The following is a 21,504-nucleotide window of genomic DNA, read 5'->3' as shown; positions in this document are numbered from 1 at the left end:
GGAAGTAAAGATCAAGAGATTGTATTCTTGTTATTTAGAGATTCACAGAATTTTAACAGAAGAGAATATTGAAGACTGAGTGGAGAAACTGAGACCAAGATCAGGTAAATAACTTACTCAAGGTCACAAAACTAGTGTAGTGACAGATATGTGACCAGAACCCAGATTTCTTGACCGTTTGTATTATTTTTTGCTGTACTATACTGCCTCTCTACTTATTTTTCCTAAAAGCAGAATGGGATGGAGGGCGGGTATTTTTTTTTAAGGTTTTCTACTAGGTGCTTTTGTGGCTTGCCATATTATACAGTATATAGATGTGAGAGCTTCAAGTCCTTACCAGCAAGTAAAATAATGGGGGGAGGGGAAAGATAAGAAATTAGATACCAGGAACTAGAACTTCTAAGTCTGACTCTGCCCATAACTTGAGACCTAGGTCAAGTCACTTAGATGCTCAGAGCCTTAGTGTCTTACCTGGCAGGTGATATCTATTTGATAGTGTTGCTGCTGTTTTTATTGTAGTCATTGTAGAACTCACCAGCTGCCGCATTAGACTGTATCTAAAAATCGAGACTACTGTGGTATATTCAGACAATGGAATATTATACAGGGGTGAAAAGAATGAGCTATCAAGCCATGAAAAGACATGGAAGGACAAATATGTATTTCTAAGTGAAAGAAGCCAATTTGAAAAGGCTACTGTATGATGCCAATGTATGACATTCTGGAAAAGGCAGAATTATAGAGACAGTTAAATGATCAGTGGATGCCAGAGGTTGGGCAAGGGAGAGATGAATACACAGAGCACAGAGGATTTTTAGGGCAATGAAACTATTCCATATGATACTGCAATGGTGGATACATGTCATTGTACATTTGTCAAAATCCATAGAATGTACAGCATTAAGAGTGAACCCTAAACCCTCCTATACTGTTAGTAGAAATGTAAATTGGTGCAGCCGCTATTGAGAACAGTATGGGGGTTCCTTAAGAAACTAAAAATAGAGCTACCATATGATCCAGCAATCCCAGTCCTGGGCATATATCCAGAGAAAACTCTAATTTGAAAAGATTACACACCCCAGTGTGTTCATAGCAGCACTATTTACAATCACCAAAAAGATATGGAAGCAGCCTAAATGTCCATTGACAGATGAATGGATAAAAACGATGTGGTGTACATATATATATATATATATATATATATATATATGGAATATTACTCGGCCATAAAAAAGAATGAAATAATATGATTTGCAGCAACGTGGATGGACCTAGAGATTATCATGCTAAGTGAAGTAAATCAGACAAAGACAAAAATCATATGGTATCACTTGTATGTGGAATCTAAAAAAAAAAGATACAAATGAATTTATTTACAAAACAGAAACAGACTCCCAGGCAGAGAAGACAAACTTGCGGTTATCAAAGGGGAAAGGGGGGGATTAATTAGGGGCTTGGGGTTAGCAGATTCAAATACTATATATAAAATAGATGACAACAAGGTCCTACTGTAGAGCACAGGGAACTATATTTAGTATCTTGTAATAACCTATATTGGAAAAGGATATGAAAAAGAATATGTATATATATGTATATCCGAATCACTTTGCTGTACACTAGAGACTAACACAACACTGTAAATAAACTATCCTTCAGTTTTTAAAAGAAGAGTGAACTCTAGGGTAAACTATGGATTGGGGCTGATAATGATGTGCCAACATAGGTTCATCAGTTTTAGCAAACGTTCCGTTCTGATGGACTGCTGATAGGGAGACTGTGGGTGGTGGAGCAGGGGCTATGTGGGAATTCTCTGTACTTTCCACTCAGTTTTTTTTTTTTTAGCTGTTTTAATAGGTGTGCAGTGATTATATCATCGTCTTTTTAAAATAAATTGATTGATTGATTTTTGGCTGCATTGGGTCTTCATTGCTGGGCGCGGGCTTTCTCTAGTTGCGGCGAGCAGGGGCTACTCTTTGCTGCAGTGCACAGGCTTCTCATTGCGGTGGCTTCTCTTGTTGTGGAGCACGGGCTCTAGGCGCGCAGGCTTCAGTAGTTGTGGCTCGTGGGCTCAGTAGTTGTGGCTCGTGGGCTCAGTCGTTGTGGCTTGTGGACTCTAGAGTGCAGGCGCAGTAGTTGTGGCGCACGGGCTTAGTCGTTTCGTGGCATGTGGGATCTTCCCGGACCAGGGCTCGAACCTGTGCCCCCTGCATTGGCAGGAGGATTCTTAACCACTGCGTCACCAGGGAAGTCCCTTTCCACTCAGTTTTACTGTGAACTTAAAATTGCTTTAAAAAATTAAGTCTAGGGGCTTCCCTGGTGGCACAGTGGTTGAGAGTCTGCCTGCCGATGCAGGGGACACGGGTGCGTGCCCCGGTCCGGGAAGGTCCCACATGCTGCGGAGCGGCTGGGCCTGTGAGCCATGGCCACTGAGCCTGCGCGTCCGGAGCCTGTGCTCCGCAACGGGAGAGGCCACAACAGTGAGAGGCCCGCGTACCGAGAAAAAAAAAAATTTAAGTCTATCACAGATACAGAGAACACACTAGTGGTTACCAGTGAGAAGAGGGAAGGAGGGAGGGGCAATATAGGGGTGGGAATTAAGAGGTACAAACTATTAGGTATAAAATAAGCTACAAGAATATATTGTACAACACGGGGAATATAGCCAATATTTTATAATAACTTTAAATGGAGTATAACCTTTACAAACTGTGAATCACTGTATTGTACACTTCTATATATTGTATATCAACTATACTTCAGTGAAAAAATAAACTAAATAAAATAAAATATAAAAATGAAAAGCAGGCTACAATTTAAAAAAAAAGGGGGGGGACGTATCTTATGTTCAGTACAATGTCCTCTTCTCTTTTGGCGCTGCACCTCAGTAATTTTGTTGGATGTGGAAACTGGAGAACAGTGTAGTAAAGAGTAACTACACCTTCAGTACTAAAAAATATGCTAAAAGAAGATAAAAATAAATCATTTTTACTGTGGCCATTCCATCTTTTCTGAAAGTTAGAGTATGTGCTTGCGTGTGTATGTGTGTGTGTGTAAAGACCTGAAATATTTGTGTAGAGATTTGTGAATTGGATTTAGTAATTTTCATAACCTATGAAAAATGTTTTTTTTTCACACCTCAGATTTAATAAAAATTAAAAATTTTTAACAGAATGCTTTGTTCATGCTTTTTTTTCGTATATTGCTGAATCTCTCTCTCTTTAGTAATATTTCTAGTACTGACAGTTTAAAACAAAAAATCAAACCTGCTCTGAAATTCTGAAAGATGAGTTCAGGTTTCTTCTCTTTCTGATGCAGAAAGCTCAGACTAACTACAAAGTAGTGCAAATCATCCTCTGTCACGTGTCTTGGAAGGTCCAGTCCCTTGAAGTTGACTATCCCTCATCTTGGCAGCTTACGTAGGTGATAGAATTGCTTCCTCTGTTGTTTTATGTGGGGTCTTGTCAGAAAGTAAATATGTAACACTGTTCATTTTTTTTCTTTAAGTGATTGTAACAAGTACTTGGTGATAAACTACTGAAATGCTGAATACTTTTTGTGAAATTAAAAGATATTCATTCAGTAGCTTTGGAACTTTTTAATCTACGTGTTTATCCTATTATGGCAGATGATAAAAAACATGTTTTTAAGCATCAAGAGTATTGTTCAGGTTGTACTTCTGTTAAAATATTTATTCAGAATATCAGTGTTTAGTGATTTATAAGACCTACTTTTGTTTAAATGTAAGGTAAACATTACATTTTATAAAAAATATTTTCTACCTGATATATCCTGCCTGATACAGTATATTGTTCTAATACTGTTGTCTGTCTTTTTTCTCTCTTTTAAGCAAAAACTGCAGAATTGAGGATTGTTAAAATATATCCTTGCCTTTGGAAATGATTGATCCATGACTTAGTACGTGTATTCTGTGTAGAATTTGGTTAGATAATCTATTATATTTACCTCTCCCAGAATCTGATTATGTCTTGTGTTTCTGTGAAAAGAGGGCTTTCTACATTATCTCCAGTGTACCCAGGGCTTGGAGTAAGCAAAACAATCTGTTGTATCTGAGCAGTATTTTGTAAAATAATACAGGTTTTGGGTTTTCTTCTTCCTTTTCCCTCCCTCCATTTTAGGATCATTATTGTGCTTAAATTGTATTTTCATATCCAACTTGTCAGGGACCGCTACTGTGCAGCCATTTCCAGTCATATTTCTTGAAGCCATAACAGCTTCAGGGCAGAGCAGTGAGAGAATTTCTATAGTGTATGGGACAGCTCTGACATTAACAAGGCAATGCTGCTCTTTAAGTTGGGGGGTAGAGCCATGGAATGATGAATGACAAGCTGGTGGTATGTGCAGGTTTGTAACAGATAGTTACAGAGGGCCATGCATTTTACTGAACTGGAGTTTAATTTACAAATTAATAGCCTTTGTGTCATATCTCACTGTGGTACAAACAGTGATTCAGACACTTTTCTATATTAGCAAACAGCTAAATTGTGCAGATTACAAATGGTTCTTATGTTTTTTTCCACTGTTCTCATTACTGTATTTAGGGTCTTTGCTGGGTCAGGCTACATTTAAATTGGACATCTATTTTATGCATTCAGAATATGGCCCTGAACCACTAATGGAGGTATAAGAAATCTGGGCCATACCTAGATTTCTACACAGGAAAATATTCCCTAATAACCTTGATTTATGAGATAAAAAGGCAACAGGTAGCATTCTTTCTTAATTGTACTTTTGTTGGTGATTCTCGTTTAAAAAAAAAACGAGGTTTGAACAAACATAAAACGTTTGACTAGGTGTTAAAAATAAAATGATTGAAAGATAATTGAGGGGCTTCCCTGGTGGCGCAGTGGTTGAGAATCTGCCTGCCAATGCAGGGGACACGGGTTCGAGCCCTGGTCTGGGAAGATCCCATATGACGCGGAGCAACTAGGCCCGTGAGCCACAACGACTGAGCCTTCGCATCTGGAGCTTGTGCTCTGCAACAAAAGAGGCCACGACAGTGAGAGGCCCGTGCACCGCGATGAAGGGTGGACCCCGCTTGCTGCAACTAGAGAAAGCCCACGCACAGAAACGAAGACCCAACACAGCCATAAATAAATAAATAAATAAATAAATAGAAATTTTTTAAAAATTGGAAAAAAAAAGAAAGATAATTGACATTGAAAAGTCACATTTAATTAGCTGCTGCTCTTAGCTGAAAATTCACAATAGAGAAATTGTATTTTTTATGGGTTATCATCTCTGATTTTCACATTGCCCTCAACAATTTCCTAAGCACTTATTACCATTAATTCATTTGATCTTCAACATCTTTCTGAAGCAAGCAGGACAGTATAGCTTAGTACTTCAAAGAAACATAGAGAACTTAAATGCAAGCAAACTGGGTTCTGATTTTGGCTTCGTTCGTCTTTTATCATAGAGAAATATTTTACAACTACCATTCCCAGCATGCAGTGCTCTTTTTTAGTCTGTCTCTGTATTGGTACTATTTTGTCCTAGCATCTGGGTATGTTACATATTGAAGCACTGTAGTTCTCCAGGGACCCATCTCTCTTGAGTAAACAGCTACACTTTTTCTTGTTTGATGCAAATTAAAGACAGTCCCCAAGTTCTTAGAAGGGTTCCTCGATTTAGACAGAATTTGACTATAGCAGTCTTAGCAGTCCTTTAGAGTCATGCATAAGGAGTTGGGGGAAGGTGGGGTTGAGTTTACCTATTAGAGCGTGAATGAGCTAAATAAGAAAAAAGTAAACTGCATTTCAATCAGACTGTCAAATAAAGGGTCTAATCCCCAGTGGAAATGGGATATAAATCCCATTGATATGAATAAAAGGTCTAATCTCCTGTGGAGATGGGATGTAAAACCTATTGATGGTACATATCAGCGTGTGTGTGTGTGTGTGTGTGTGTGTGTGTGTATTTTGAAGGAAGAGTAAACCCCAAAGAATATTTTTTTAATTAAAGAAGCCAGAGTCTAATCAGTATCATGACTTATGCATTCTCCACCATCTGTTAAGTATCCATGTAGAGAATTTTGAACTTTACTGAAAAAAAAACCCTGATAATTCCAACTGCTGCTGTTCCTTAATTCATCTAAATTCTACTGTTCAAATTCCATGACACCTTGTGAAGAACTATAAAATAACTATGTTCCCAACTCTCTATGGCCAAACAAATCCTCTTTAGAAGACAGCATACACAGTTCACTGTATAAGATGAGGTTGTAGATGCTGCTCTGTCAAGCAGGTAGTGTTTTTCAAGAATATATTCCTTTTAAATAAGGCTTATAAGGTTAGAAGCTGTTTGTCTAATTCTAACCCTGAAACTGAATATTGGAGAGTTTGGGGGAAAACCTTCTAGTGCCTTACAAAATGAATGAAACAGTTATTTTTATCTAAGTATGCATGTATGTGTGTGTGTGTGTGTGTGTGTGTGTGTGTATGTGTATATACACACACACACACACACACTTTTTTTTTTTTTTTGGCCATGCCACACAGCTTGTTCCCTGACCCAGGGATTGAACCCGGGCCCTGGCAATGAAAGCCCTGAGTCCTAGCCACTGGACTGCCAGGAAATTCCCCTAAGTATATTTTTATAGATGCCGCCACCAATATTTTTCCTCCTACTCTCCTGTCAGAATTCTATCCTGTATGTCCCCCCTAAACATTCCCTCTGATAACTTCAGTACGTATTCTCTCATTGAATTTCAGTAATATATTACATCAAGAAGGAGCTTATTTTGAGTTTATTGCTTCTTGTTCCTGTGTCTTTGTTCATAAAATGGTGGAATCTTCACTTAATTTTCTATTTTCTTTAAACGGCACATACCTTTTACCCTGGATTGTGATTTTGTCATTAATGTTATGCCGGTAACATACCCTATTGTTTAGAGGATAATTATGAGGCAGCATTCTGAAGACTCCTGTAATCTCTTTCCTGTATCTTCAGTGTTGTTGAATATTCGTGTTACTTATAAAAACAGTCGGTTGACTTTCATTTGGACAGTAGAAAGGTTATTTTTCTCCTCTCTTCTCTTTGGGTAAATTCGGATTTTATTAAGAAATGTAAATTTCTCCATGTTAGTTTTTATGCACACAAAAAATGTAGTATCCCTGGTTTCATTTGGGCAATTGGTGAGTCTGAAGACCTGGAAAGATTTTTCATTGCATTTTAGGTATGAAGATGGGTAGGCTTTGTTCTTGACTTTCTGGATTTGTGACAAGGTACAAGTCTACCAGTTTCTGGTATGAGGGGGGAGGTTATATTTTCTGATTGTGTGGTTGATCATAGAGGAAACAAGGATGAATTTTTAAGGCAGTACTGTGTAGGAAGATGTCTGGGTGGATGTGGCCCTCTCATAATTGATTCAAGAACAGATAATGCTGAGTGGAACACAAGCAAGCTGAGTGACTGTGTGGAAAAACGGAGCCTTGAAGCACCAGCGTCCAGTTGTGGAGGACAGGGCTTGTGCCTGCATTTGCTTTTTTTTTTGCGGTATGTGGGCCTCTCACTGTTGTGGCCTCTCCCGTTGCGGAGCACAGGCTCCGGACGCGCAGGCTCGGCAGCCATTGCTCACGGGCCCACACGTGGGATCCTCCTGGACCGGGGAACAAACCTGCGTCCCCTGCATCGGCAGGCGGACTGTCAACCACTGCGCCACCAGGGAAGCCCTGCATTTGCTTTTGAGAGAAGCTTTCTAAGATTTGTGTGAGGATTGGATGGAAATAAATTGGTGGCTCGATTGGAGGGGTAGGGGTTGTTCTTCCACCACTCCATCTCCCTTCTGTATTGACCAAGGCCATGGCACTTGGAATGATTGACTTCCATAGCAGAAAAACGAACCCGATTTTCTGTTGAATCGGACTGATAAACTTTTGTGTTTTTCTTTGGAATCTGTCTTGCTGTCGTGTGAACACGTTGATAGTATCGCTGAATGTCACAATATTGATCACGGTGACTACCTGTCTCAGAAACTGTGACTTCAAGTGTCAGAGGCTCTGTGAACCCTTCTGCCTGAACAAGCCCTGATGAAACCTAGCGATGCGCATGTCAAGGGAATTGGAGGCTTGGAATCCCATTCTGGGTTTATGGAGCAGTTCTTGATAGATGCATTGAGGGGGGCGGTACTTGCCATTCTGGATACCTGGCACATTGGCCTGTTGTTTATAGAAAATATATTAAGGAGAGAAGATAATAAATTGTTAACTTTTCTCTCTCTCTTCTGCCTTCATTCTTTCCAGCTTTTCCTTTTTCCTTTCTTTTGTTCCCCACCCCCCCTTTAAATTTTAATTTTATTTTTTAACAACTTTATTGGAGTGTAATTGCTTTACCCCCCCCTCCTTTTTTAGCTCTCATTAACTTGTTAGTGAGTGATGAATGGCCAGTTTGTGAGACTTAGCCTTTTCTGAAAGCTTCAGAATAACGTTCCAAGATAATTAGCTATGTTTAAAGGTCTCCTTTATATGTGAACAACATTGAAAACATCCAGTTGTTTAGGCCAGTATAACCTTCATCAGTGACCAGCAGAAGTCATGATTTCTTTGTTTAAGACAAAGAAATGGTAGAAGAATATAGTCTCACTTCCTGTGGAGATGAGGCTTCTTAAGAACTTTGCTTGATACTACAAGCTAAAATTTATGAAATATTATAGCTGTATTCTCTCACCGCCACCCAGAACTGGTACTGACCCAGATTGGGGTCCTGCTGGAGTTAATGTGACTGTTGTATTTGCCAGAGCTGCAAGACTGAACTAGAACAAGACTGGATTGTGGAGCCTAGAAAAGCCAGCTACTGCACAGGGCAACTCTCCTTTATTAGTTGGTCCTTATAAGAGTGTGCAGGGTCTCTGTACACCTAAGGAGCGCCTCCACTGCAGAGCTCACCTAACTTTAGATCATTGGTTTTCAAAATGCAGTGAATAGTTTATTTGACAGAAGGCAACAGTCCTTCCCCTGACTGTTGATTTTTTTAAAAAATTTCAGACGTGCACAACTATATTCTGGGTATTCTTCTAGGCTTCTGGTGAACACAGCAAGGACTGCCAGGACAATGCATTTCTGAGAGGCTCTCTGAAATATGCCAGCGCCTTCTTTCAAAGAAAGCATTACTCACCTCATATGATCTGACCCGTGTCCAATCTGCACAGCTCTCTCTCTCTTCTTTTTTTCCTCTTCTCAAGGACTAATGAAAGTTTGCGAGTATTTTGATCCCATCTCCCCTCCTCGCTTAGTTTCAGGCCCTGGGGGAGGAACAGTTGTGAATGCATCGTGACTCACTGACTCCCACGTTTCTGATTCTGGTTCTGATTGGTTGTCACCTTGCTCTAGCCATATGGCTTCAGAGTACTCTAGCCTGCGTCCCTTTCTTGTTCTTTCCCCTACTGTTCCCCTCTGTTGTACAAAACACTGGGAGTGGGTTCCAAGCTATGTCTCTTGCTTCTAGTTTAACCCGGTTAGGCAGTAAGTAGGAGAGCACACTGTATTTCCTAAAAACGGCTATAGAGGAGAAAAACACCCTTTCCTTTTGTGCCTGGTATAGTAATTATTTAGTTTCCTGTGCTGTTTTTTTTCTTTTAATTTTATTTATTTATTTATGGCTGTGTTGGCTCTTCGTTTCTGTGCCAGGGCTTTCTCTTGTTGCGGCTAGTGGGGGCCACTCCTCATTGCAGTGCGCGCGTCTTTTACTATTGCGGCCTCTCTTGTTGCGGAGCACAGGCTCCAGACGCGCAGGCTCAGTAGTTGTGGCTCACGGGGCTAGTTGCTCCGCGGCATGTGGGATCTTCCCAGACCAGGGCTCGAACCCGTGTCCCCGGCATTGGCAGGCAGATTCTCAACCACTGCGCCACCAGGGAAGCCCTCCTGTGCTGTTTTTATTCAAAGTTTATTTTTTGGCAGGTGTCACATTTATGTTTGTATTATTTCCTCCTGGTTTCTCTCCTCCCCCTGACTGGAGCCGGGGGGTTTTGTTTTTGTTTTGGTAAAGGGACTAAGAATGATGCCGTACTTTAGCTAGTTTGTTAATATGTTCGATTAATGCCGATTAATATGTTGGGGAGGGGGACTGGAAGCAACTCTAAATAATTACTTAATTGTTAAATGTCTTATTGTTCTGGCAGTCACCAAGCAATAAAGTCTACGTGTGGTACTCAGGATTATCCATGCCACTGCTACTGTTACTTCCCCTTCTCTTAAACTATATCTATTCAATTGCCTAAGTTTTACACTTGAGAAACAGGATTTTGAAGACTTGAAAGTTATTTTTTAAGAATTTTTTTATTAATTTGTATTTTTAGTATTCTGCAGATGGTTTCTGGAAAGACTTTGGACTCTACATCTTTTCTTTTTAATATTTAACTGCTCAAAGAGGTGGTGCTAGCAGAGTACAAAGTATAGCAGACCCACCCCCACCCCTGCCGCACCAAATTGGCCTTTATGTGATATTTTCATTGCCTAAAAAGAATCAGTAATAAAAATATTAAAATTTTTCTCAAGAATGTATTTTGTATTGACTTAAAGTTTTTAAAAATCCATTTTGTAAATGTTTTAACATTCAAATATGTCAAGGAAGTAACCTGCAGGTTTGGATTCTTTAGAGAGTGTGTGTAGTGAAGTTGGTTAGAATCATAGGCAGGAATGTGAAATCAACCCGGCCCTTATGGTTTCACTTAACCCCTTATTTAAAGATCTTCATTTACTTCTTCTCTATTTAAATCTATATGAGAAGACAGTAATCTATTTTTGTCAGAAATAACAAACCTCAGCTGGTGAACTCACTTGAAAGTGTAGGCGAGGAGTGCTGCTTATACTTTCTTCCAGCCATTAGGGCAGGAGAGTCAGAACCCAGGTCTGACCCCAAATGGTTATTGTATTTTCTCTGAGCCATTTGCTGGTCTTTGGTTCCATCACTTCACACATCATGTGAAGAGAATGAGGACATTTACTTAGCCACTGTAGTTCTAGATGCAGAGGTTAGTTGTGAACAAAATAAATCCGTACCCACATGGAGCTTACCTTTTGTTGAAATGTATTATTATAGTAATGAAGGTTTCCAAATGCACCATTTTCTTGGATTTCAACAAGGCCAGAAAATTCCAAAAACCTTAATTAAAAATTTTCATCCCGTATAGCTAAAACACTACTCTGCCTAAGCAAATGTATGTGTTTTCACAGATCCTGTCCCAGCAAAGCAGTGCTCATGAGTTACGTTTCAGTTATTTACAGTGTCTGTCGTGTATATTGCATAGTGCTGGGATCAAGGTTTCTTTGTTTAAAAGTCTGTTTAATGTTTGAAACTGCCATTAGATACATGATGAAACTGCCATTAGATACATGATGTTTGTTTGATTAACAAAAATTACTGTAGTATAACTGGTATGTATGTTACCAGATGCAAAAAAAATAAATAAATGACCAGCAGTGTGTGCCACTCATAGTTCCGAGTACTTTACGTGAGGCAGTTTGGTACTCGTAAGAATCCTAAGGATATTATTAATCACCTCACCTTTACAGAACAGGAAATTGAGGCACAGATAGGTTAAGTGGCTTGACCAACATCATATAGCTGGTAAGTAGCAAAACTGAAATTTGAATTGAGGCAGTATGTTTGCAGAGTTCTGTCTTCACTGCTACGTTATACTGCCCTTCCAGCCCAGCACGCTAAATAATAATAGTCAAGGAGTCTCAGCTCTGCTATGCGACCTCCATTAGCTTTTCTTCTCATCTGTGCCTCCGTTTCCCTTTATAGATTGATATAAAACGTTACTTATGCCATGGGTTTCTCCTCAGTTGTCTAATCTGTAAATTTTAGAGATAACAAGATCTAGAATAAGCTAGTTACAGAAAAGATGTCAGAGGCATATAATTCCTGCCTATTTCTGTACAGCTGAGATAGAACAATATTCTGATAGATTTTATTCTTTTTTGTCCTCCTTTGTAGAAAAGAGTAGTTGAACAGCTTCGGAAGAACCTGATAGTAAAGCAAGAACAACCAGACAAGTTCCAAATACAGCCATTGCCACAATCTGAAAACAAACTACAAACAGCACAGCAGCAACCACTACAGCAGCTACAGCAGCAACAGCAGTACCACCACCACGCCCAGTCGGCTGCATCCTCTCCCAGCCTGACTGCTTCACAGGTACAAGTGTGGATGGAGCACCTCGGGCTTCGTGCTGTAGGCTGATTTGCTATGGGTCATGGAGAACTAGGTCCTGTTTCAGACTATGTTACCAACCTCAACCAGCACTAAACAAAGGTTATTTTGGTTACTTTTTTATACTGTACTGGGATGATAATCACTTGAAATTCATTGCCTGAAGGAAATGACATTACCAAGGAGTAAAAGTTAAACTGATTTCCCATCTGTCCAAAGAAGGAGAAAAGGTAATCAGTGACAACAAAATATCACTTCTCTGTATTAGAACAGAATTAACGTCTTCTTTTGAACTTCTGGAAGTATTTATTTGCACTTGTGCTAAAAGTCTTTGTGACTTGACCCTCAGGATTTGTTTTTCTGGAATTCTTAGCAATTTTAGATGTGGAGATATTCCAGGATCAATACCCATGGAACCAGGTAGAAAGAGGCATTTAGAAGGTGGTATATTTCATAGAAATGAAATATTCATTTCCAGGTCCGGTTCGTCTCATATGAGAATATGTATCTGTTCTCATATACTAAAGGAAATCTGAAATGGAAGCTACAGGTCAAAAATAGCACTAAGGGGTGGGAAGCCTAATAATATGCTAATTGGTGTAGCTGTGCAAATGATTTTACTGAAAAGGGCATTTACACTACCATATAATGTAAGGATATCGAGGCAATCAAGACACACGAAAAGGACATATTTGGGAATGTTTCTATTAAGAAAAGTATTCAAGCTTGATCTCCACATACTTATATGTAGTGTGGGCATACCTTTTAAAATGGGACACTTGAGCAGTGGTTCTTGATCTTTGGAGGTCCCAGGCTCCTTTAAGACTGTTGAAAGCCATGGATTCCCTCCCTGGAAAAATACACACTCACACCTAATACAGTCATTTTTGCACATGGTTTCAAAGACTTTGGGATCTTCTGAAACCTAAGCATGGACACCTCTCACCCACCAACACCATCTTCACTGTATCTATATGTAGAGAAAAAGATTTTAGTTTACTTGGTTAGTCACCACTTATGGACATTGGGCTGGTTCATATACAATATTTTGCAAATGAAAAATACATTACTTACAAAAATACTGAAGATTACTAAAGATAGTTAACAGTTAATAGAGGTTACCATATACTGGCATTGTCCTAAGCACTTTACATGTATACCATACAGAGTCCTCACCCCATCCTACTAAGGACAGTATTATTATTATCTCTGTTTTTTAGAAAAGAAAACTAAGGCACAGAAAGATTAAGTAATTACCTAAAATCATATATCTATTATATGGTGGAGCCAAGATTTGAACCCAGATGTTCTGGTTAAAAATTCCGCCCATTCGCTACTGTAGACTGCCATACAATACCAAAAAGAGAAATGCCAACATTATATAAAATGCCAAAGAAGGAAAATGAAGAATCCCTGTTGTACATCAGGTAGCTAGAGTGGCCTACATCATTTTTACCCTAATCTCCAAGGCTATTTGGAAATTAGGCATTCAAACTGACTTTAAACCGCCCCTGACCAGCATTTATATTTCTTCTAAAAGATTGCCTATAAGTTTACTTTTTTTGGAGTTTTAAACAGAGTTGGATTGGTTGTTCTCGTCTCAAAGTACAATTTGATCAGAAAGTGTTTACATGGAAGGAGTGTGGTAGAATTCATTGTTTCCTGGTACTAGGAATTTTCTCTCCTAACCCGTGGAAACTTTCTGTTCAAGTACCATTCCATATCACACAAATCAGAGAAAATACTTATATAATACTTACAATAGCTATTTCCTTCCCTGGTAATCTGAGTTCTGTGCTGCTTTGGGATGGTAATAGTAAGGGGCCTAGGGCTATCCCCAAAACAGTGTTATGTGGCATCCCTCCATCTGGTAGCCCACTTGATATATTTAATTGATTTAGCTAAGCTTGTTTTATATTATTTTGTTCTGTTTAATGTTAAAAGCCATAAGATCTCTAGGTTATTGGGTTTTGTTTTTATAGTAAACTGTCAATCATTATTTATCACATGTTCCTTATATGAGAGCTTCTGGTATATTAAGAGGTAGTAATGGTCCCTGCCTAGAATCTGGTAAACTATGATAATTATTTTCATTCATTATGTAAATACTTATTGAGTCTCTACTATATGCAAGCTTTCTGTTAGGCAATGTCTTGTAAATAAGACAGAATTTCTGTCTTCAATAACATAACAAATTTAGAGGAGAGGAAGATGTAAACAGCTAACAAAGAAGAATAAAATGAAAGCACCTGTGAAAATACCAGAGGACAGCAATATTGACTAGAGGGATCAGAGAGTGCTTCATAAAGGAGGTGGCTTTTGATCAGGGCCTTGACAGATAAGTGAGATTTCAGTGATGGAGCACAGGGGGAAGAGCATCGAGGTGTAGAGAACAATGTGAACAGAAGTATGGACTCAAAAAAGTAAACGCGTGTCTTGGAAATAGCAAGTAGGCTGATGTGGCTGGAGTGTGGATTCCAGGAAATGGTGGAGAGGGATATAAAACCAGAAGGTGGGAAGAGGCTAGCTTGTGGAAGCCCTCCAATATGTGGCAGAACTTTTGGGGGTTTTGGCAGTCATAGGGAGTCATTAAAGATTCATGAGGTCAAGGACAAATGGGAAGTTTAATACACGGCATATACTAAATATCTAAGTCCAGAAAGGATTACCTATTAATTTAGCAATCGGCATGGGCAGGGAGGAAGGGCTAGAATGAGAAAGTGTTTTATTCTAAGTCAGGTGATTAGCATGTACCAAGCCATGGGGCGGTGGGAGGATCAGTCCCCTTTACTCAGCTAACTCCAGCTTATGTTTGTATGTATATTTTGAAATTTTTCCAAACTACAGAAAAAAAAAGAAAGAATAGTTGAACACAGGCGTACCCTTCAACTTAAATTCACAACTCTGCCATTTTAAATGAGTACAAATGTAAAGAGGCATGCAGCTAATAAAACCAAACAGAAAATAAACCCTCATAGACAGAAGGAGGAGGGGTTCTATTGATAGTTGTCCGAGTGTACGACAGTTACCTTCCATTCAAAATTAAACACATAGGGATTTCCCTGGTGGCGCAGCGGTAAAGAATCCGCCTGCCAATGGGGCACGGGTTTGAGCCCTGGTCCAGGAAGATCCCACATGCCGTGGAGCAACTAAGCCTGTGTGCCACAGCTACTGAGCCTGTGCTCTAGAGTCCTCGAGCCACAACTGCTGAGTCCGCGTGCCACAACTTCTGAAGCCCATGTGCCTAGAGCCCATGCTCTGCAACAAGAGAACCCACTGCAGTGAGAAGCCCGCACACTGCAACAAAGAGTAGCCCCCCGCTCGCTGCAACTAGAGAAAGCCTGCACACAGCAACGAAGACCCAACGCAGCCAAAAATAAATAAAATTTAAAAAAAATTAAACAAATAGTCTAAAATAGGTGTTGTGGAAGTTAATTAGAGCCCATAGTAATAATGCCTCTAAGTTCTGATTTGTACGTTGGAGTTTATCTTTTTTAAATCGATACCTCATGCTTTGCAGGTAAAAAAAAAAAAAACTTAGCAAAAAAATAAAAGGATTTTGTTGTTAGTGCTTCTTGCCATGTATTTTCTGCATTAACTTCTAGTTCATGCAGTTTGGGTTTTGTTCATAAAGAGCCCCTTCATGAAACTGGGGAAACTGCTGTCATCTTTTGAAGGTGATCGTACTTGGATAGCATCAACCAGCCAAGGACTAATGACAGCTTCCATAAAAATATTTTTTTTTTTTTTTTCTGGGCACCTTTCCTCACTGTCTTCTCTTCCTCCTGCCAGAACAATTCAGAGGTTTTCCTTAGGTTTGGATATCAAAATTCTAGATACTCTCTGTCATCAGAACTCCAGGAGTTTGACTTATGTTCCCTAGTACTTAACAGTAGGATAAGCACCAGACCAGGAGTGAAGATCTAAGCAGCACCTGTGTCAGAACCTGGTGTCAGTAAATGGTTTGCAAATAAATGTAGTCTTCAAAAGCTTTTCATCAGTGCATATAGTCCTAGGTCTTGTGCCTCTGTACACAGAGAGAGTTATGTAGATGCTAGAATAGATGGAGTGAAATTAGCTACAACCAAATATTTATAAAGTAGAATAAAAATGCTAACCTAACATATGAACAGACTTGTTAGAATTCAGTGCTTGTTAGTGTTGCAGGTAATGCTAAGTATATAAATCAGGTGAGTTTGAGGTTTTACTCACTTTCTAAGAAAAATTATTCTAAAGATTGTTAATGACTTACCTGATCAAGGGTGTTTTAAACAAAAGTATATTGACCCTCTTTTAAAGTAGAACCAACATGCATGACTGTGTTTAAAATCCATGTCAGTGAGTTCTGCTGACTAGAGCTTTTCTTCCATAACCTGTGTTGGCACCAGGATTGAATGCCATCTGGTGTGACTTGCTCACCACTTCAAAAAGTTCTTCGTATTTGAATGTTTTAAATTGATGGAGAGAGCTAATATCACACTGGGTTAAAAACACATATTAAAAATAGCAGGTAATACAAAGTCAGTCCCGCTGCTACACTACTGTGACATTTCTGATGATAAATAGCACTTAGCTTTTATTTGGTTTTCATCACTGATAGGCAGGATGACCTGCTACCTCCCAAAATAAATAATTATCCGTGTTCCCCCTTTTACTCCCATTTCACGCTTGAGAGGACAACGGCAAGGAGAATGAGCCATTCTGTATTGTTGACTTAGAGAAGAGGAACCTGTTTGGGTGATTTTAATTGCAGGCACCAATAAGGATTGCTCATTAGGCTGTGATGGGATAGACAGGGCCAGATTATTACATTGTTTAGGTTAAAAGAAAAAAAAGTTGTTAAAATATTAGATAATACATGCATGTATGTGTTTAAGGTAGAAAAATTACTTAGAACCAAACAATACACAAGGGCTTGCATAGACACTGAAATAGAAATTCACAAAGGAATTTGTTCAGATCTGTGTCAGGGAGAGTGGGGTCCTTTTCCCTGGTCGAGGGCAGTGCTGTCCAATAGAACTTTCTGTAGTGTTGGAAAGCTCCACTGTCCGGTTTGGTAGCCACTAGCCATGTGTGGCTGTAAACATGTGAAATGTGGCTAGTGTGACTGAGGAACTGATGTTTTAATTTTTATTTTGTTTTCATTAAATTTGAATACCTGCATGAGGCTATTAGCTACCAAACTGAACAGTGCAAGTAAGAAGAAACAGGTGAAATAATATCAAAATCAGAACCAACAAGTTAGACCAGGTATATTTTCACGTTTCGGAAACATCTCTATCTTGAGTGACTAGTAGCATTCGATAGGTGTGTATGCCATGAAATGAGGTTGTTTATATTTTCTTGTTTTGTAGCTGGCTCCTTTAATTACTCTAATAGAAAGTCTAGAAAAATACAGCTTCAAAGCTGCAGTAGCGCTTGTGGAGCATCAGTCAAGTCCTCTCAGCTCAGTTCAGACTCTGATCTATAAGACTTTCTGAAACTCAGGTGTTTGTTTCCACCTTGTCGCCTTTTTCTGGATCTTTCCTCACTTCTGCAGCAGTCCTGCAGAGCAAAGATTGTAGGTTGTGATTCATATCCCTTTGGTATCAAGAGCTGGTATTTACTATACTAGTTGGTTAATAGGTTTCATTATCTAGAGTTTGGGATTTACTGCCTTTGAGGCAACAATTGTACTAATTCTTATGTGAGTTGCCCTTCCTCTTCTCCAGGGTGGCACTCAAAAGAATTAAAAGACACTGTCGTTTTATCCCAGCCTTTGTGTCACAGGAGGCAGATATCCAGAATTATATGATAGCTTTCTTCATATTGAAGAGGTGGTAGCAATTAATGATAGAGATGGTGTGTACCTCATTGATTTGCAACTTCTACAAAATTTAAATTAATTGAGAGCAAGCAAAGAATTAGAAAAATCAGAAGAAATAGGTATACTCGTATTCTGTATCTGTAAACCCACCCCCTTCCTTGTTGAGAACCCTGTGCCCATATTAGTCTGCAGTTATTACTATGAACTTAAAGCTAAATTTGAGAACTCTGGCAAACTAGAGATTGCCTTTTCGTATAGTAAGAACTGTGCTTTATGTACACAAAAGAAATGTTGTTACACCAAGAAACTTGACTGATGATGAGAATTATTGCTTTGTTTTCTTCTGGAGGCTAGCATTTTGTTTAGTGGGATGACACTTCAGCGTCCTAATGTCTGTTCTCCATGTCTCCTAGAAGACTGTAACTACAGCTTCTATGATTACCACAAAGACACTACCTCTCGTCTTGAAAGCAGCAACTGCGACCATGCCTGCCTCTGTTGTGGGCCAGAGACCTACCATTGCTATGGTGACCGCCATCAACAGTCAGAAGGCTGTGCTCAGCACTGATGTGCAGAACACACCAGTCAACCTCCAGACGTCTAGTAAGGTCACTGGGCCTGGGGCAGAGGCTGTCCAAATTGTGGCAAAAAACACAGTCACTCTGGTAAGCCAGCAGCTGCTACTCATGTGTGCCCACATGCGAGGGTTCAGGATATGCATTTGTAGAGTATATCCATTTTATGCTCCTGCTGGATTTTTCAGTCTCCATCACTCTTCTATCATACCAGATTCCCCTTCGGGGCTGACAAGGGAATATGGCATTCCTGCTATCTATTTAAATAACTATAGAGGTGTTCTTACACCAGGGATCAAAACTCTTTGAGGTATTATCTGAGGCCAAAGGATGACTTGACTTAAGGGGGGAAAATGTCCTTCACAGAGGCATTTACACTGTTTCATGTATCTCTCCCTCTATCCTAACCACACTCCTTCCTGTGAAACTAGAGTGCTTAAACTCTCTGGTGCTATGTTACCAATTTGGGGAAAATGCTGTGAATTTTTTTAGTACACTCTTCCTTGAAATTGCACTCAGGAAGTACTGGAGTTAGTTGGGCACTTAAAAATTTTTCAAGAAACTCACAGATAACAGTGTCCATGTCCAAGGTCCATCAGAAAAAAGATCCCTAGAAGGAAGAAGCACTTGAATAAAAATTGTTCTTGAGATTTCTAGGGTAAAACTGTCTAAAAACTGTTTTCAGAATATACCCAAATTGTAGTTTAAATGTCCATTCTTAAAATGGAAGCTAAGAGCTCTTAGTGGCTTTCGAATAATGACCAGTGGTGAGTGAAACTAGAGGGCATTAAAGTGAAGCTTTACTACTTACCCAGGAATCTTTAGGGGAGTAACCAAATCACTCAGCCGGACGCTGAGAGTTAGAACATTCTCTATAGGAATAAAGCCGTTCACTGTTATGTAAAGCTCTTATATTAGGAAAAAGCCCATTTGTCCAGGCAGCAAGTTTGATTTTCCTTTGGATCCAGTGTTGACTTTTAAAATACATAAGTGCGGTAAAGCAATTATACCCCAATAAAGATGTTAAAAAAATAAAATAAAATAAAATACATAAGTGCAAGAGTTCTTGAATGTCAGAGGAAATTGTGATTGCTGAGCTTGCTGTGTTCTACGTTAGCTGTGTAAGGAAACAGAAATGAGGTTGGTTTACTTTATGGGGTAAAGCCTGCAAGCAGGAGAGTAAACAAGTTTCTTAAGGCAGTGTTAATTCAGATGATTAATTCTACGATGAAAGCTTATAGAAAATATTGTCTGATTGAGAGAATAGTGATGCTGAAAATACTTTAAGAATACCATCTTTGATATTGAATAATTATTTTCCTCTCTGATTTACTTTTCTCATTTTTTAGCAGGTTCAGGCAACACCTCCTCAGCCCATCAAAGTACCACAGTTTATCCCCCCTCCTAGACTCACTCCACGTCCAAACTTTCTTCCACAGGTGAGTAAATCAGTTGACAAGCCCAGTGATGGGTTAGGTGGGACGAAAATCTTTGTGAGCCCTTTCTAAGCAGCCCGTAACGCACTTGTCAATTCAGCTGTATTCAGATCCCACTTAGCTAAGGATTCTAGCTGCTGATCTCTATACCATGAAGAAGCTTTTTTTTTTTTTTTTTGGCTGCACTGCACAGCATGTGGGTCTTAGTTCCCTGACTAGGGATCGAACCCACGCCCGCTGCAGTGGAAGCTCCGAGTCTTAATCACTGGACCACCAGGGAGGTCCCACAAAAGAAGCTTTATTTATTTTTAATTGGAGTATAGTTGCTTTACAGTATTGTGTTAGTTTCTGCTGTACAGCAAAGTGAATCAGCTATATACAGCTATATACGTATATCCCCTCCTTTTTGAATTTCCTTCCCATTTAGGTCACCACAGAGCACTGAGTAGAGTTCCCTGTGCTATACAGTAGGTTCTCATTTGCTATCTGTTTTATATTTAGTAGTGTGTATATGTCAATCTCAGTCTCCCCGTTCATCCCACCCCCAACCCTTTCCCCCCTTGGTTCTCTACATCTGTGTGAGAAGAAGCTTGTTTTATCATCAGGGTTTCTTAACAATGATGAAAGGCTGTAGCAGAGGGATGTAAGGAAAGGGAAATTTTCCTAAATTTAAAATAATTAAGATAGCACCATTTTAAACCTTATAATGTTGACTTACTGGAAGAATTTAGCCAGAACTGCCTGCCAGTGGGGAAGGAACGCAGTTACCACTTCTTCCCCACAACCTCCCACCCCACTCGCTGTATGCCAGGGAGAGTAGGAAAGGAGACAATAGTGACACTAACTGGTAGGAAGCGTTCGGTTCTACTCTGGAAAGTGATGACATAGAGCATCATTCTTAAACACAAAGTCTTGATGATAAAGATTCAGACTAGGAAGCTGCACAGGGAACTTTCTACCTAGACCCAAGCAACTCTACCCATATTCTCATGAGAGTATCCTTCCAGCAGTTGGCTGAACTCACCATTCTTATGGCAGAATGTCTTGATTGTCCCAGTCTGGACCTTGAGAGGAGTCGACTTGCCTGGTAGAAAGATTGGGTGTTTCTGTCTGAAGCCTCAGCTTTCAGGCAAAGAGAGAAGGGAAAGGATGTGTGTGGTCAGTGGCCATAAGTGATTTCTGAATTGCCTGTGGGGAGGGGATGGGCAATGCTAACATAAGATTATTTCAGTCGTCTGTCAGATGAATTCTTAATGAATACCTTAGGTATCAAAAGAGCACTAAGAACTATGGATATGAAGTTTTCAAGATAGTTCTCAGCCTCATAGAGCTTCAGACACATGTACAGGCAATTACTGTGTCCATTATGGGAAGTACAGGGTAGTCTGAGAATCCATGGGAAGGACAGCCAGCTCATTCTTAGAATATTACAGAAAGTTTCCTTGAAGAGTTGACATTCCATCTTAGACCTAAAATCCTAGTGAAGTTAGCTTGAGAAAGTTTTGGGGGAAGAAGA

The 21,504-nt window shown here is 39.5% G+C and overlaps 1 protein-coding gene across 5 annotated transcripts in view; it reads left to right on the top strand.

The window, feature by feature from the left end:
- Nucleotides 1–21,504, top strand: part of PHF21A (PHD finger protein 21A) — a 153,116-nt gene that overhangs the window by 89,638 nt on the left and 41,974 nt on the right. For 2 of the 5 annotated variants that reach the window (XM_065881956.1, XM_065881959.1), the window contains exons 4-6: nucleotides 11,956–12,156; nucleotides 18,391–18,642; nucleotides 19,905–19,991. In XM_065881956.1, the coding sequence (XP_065738028.1) occupies nucleotides 11,956–12,156; nucleotides 18,391–18,642; nucleotides 19,905–19,991 (540 nt within the window). Of the gene's footprint in view, nucleotides 1–11,955; nucleotides 12,157–18,390; nucleotides 18,643–19,901; nucleotides 19,992–21,504 lie in introns of all 5 variants that reach the window. The other 3 variants (XM_065881955.1, XM_065881958.1, XM_065881960.1) reach the window with 2 other exon arrangements.

This window comes from Phocoena phocoena, chromosome 8, assembly GCF_963924675.1.
Source record: "Phocoena phocoena chromosome 8, mPhoPho1.1, whole genome shotgun sequence".
NCBI classification, from domain to species: domain Eukaryota; kingdom Metazoa; phylum Chordata; class Mammalia; order Artiodactyla; family Phocoenidae; genus Phocoena; species Phocoena phocoena.
The sequence above is the reverse complement of the archived record's forward strand: the minus strand, read 5'-3'. Positions and strand labels throughout refer to the sequence as shown.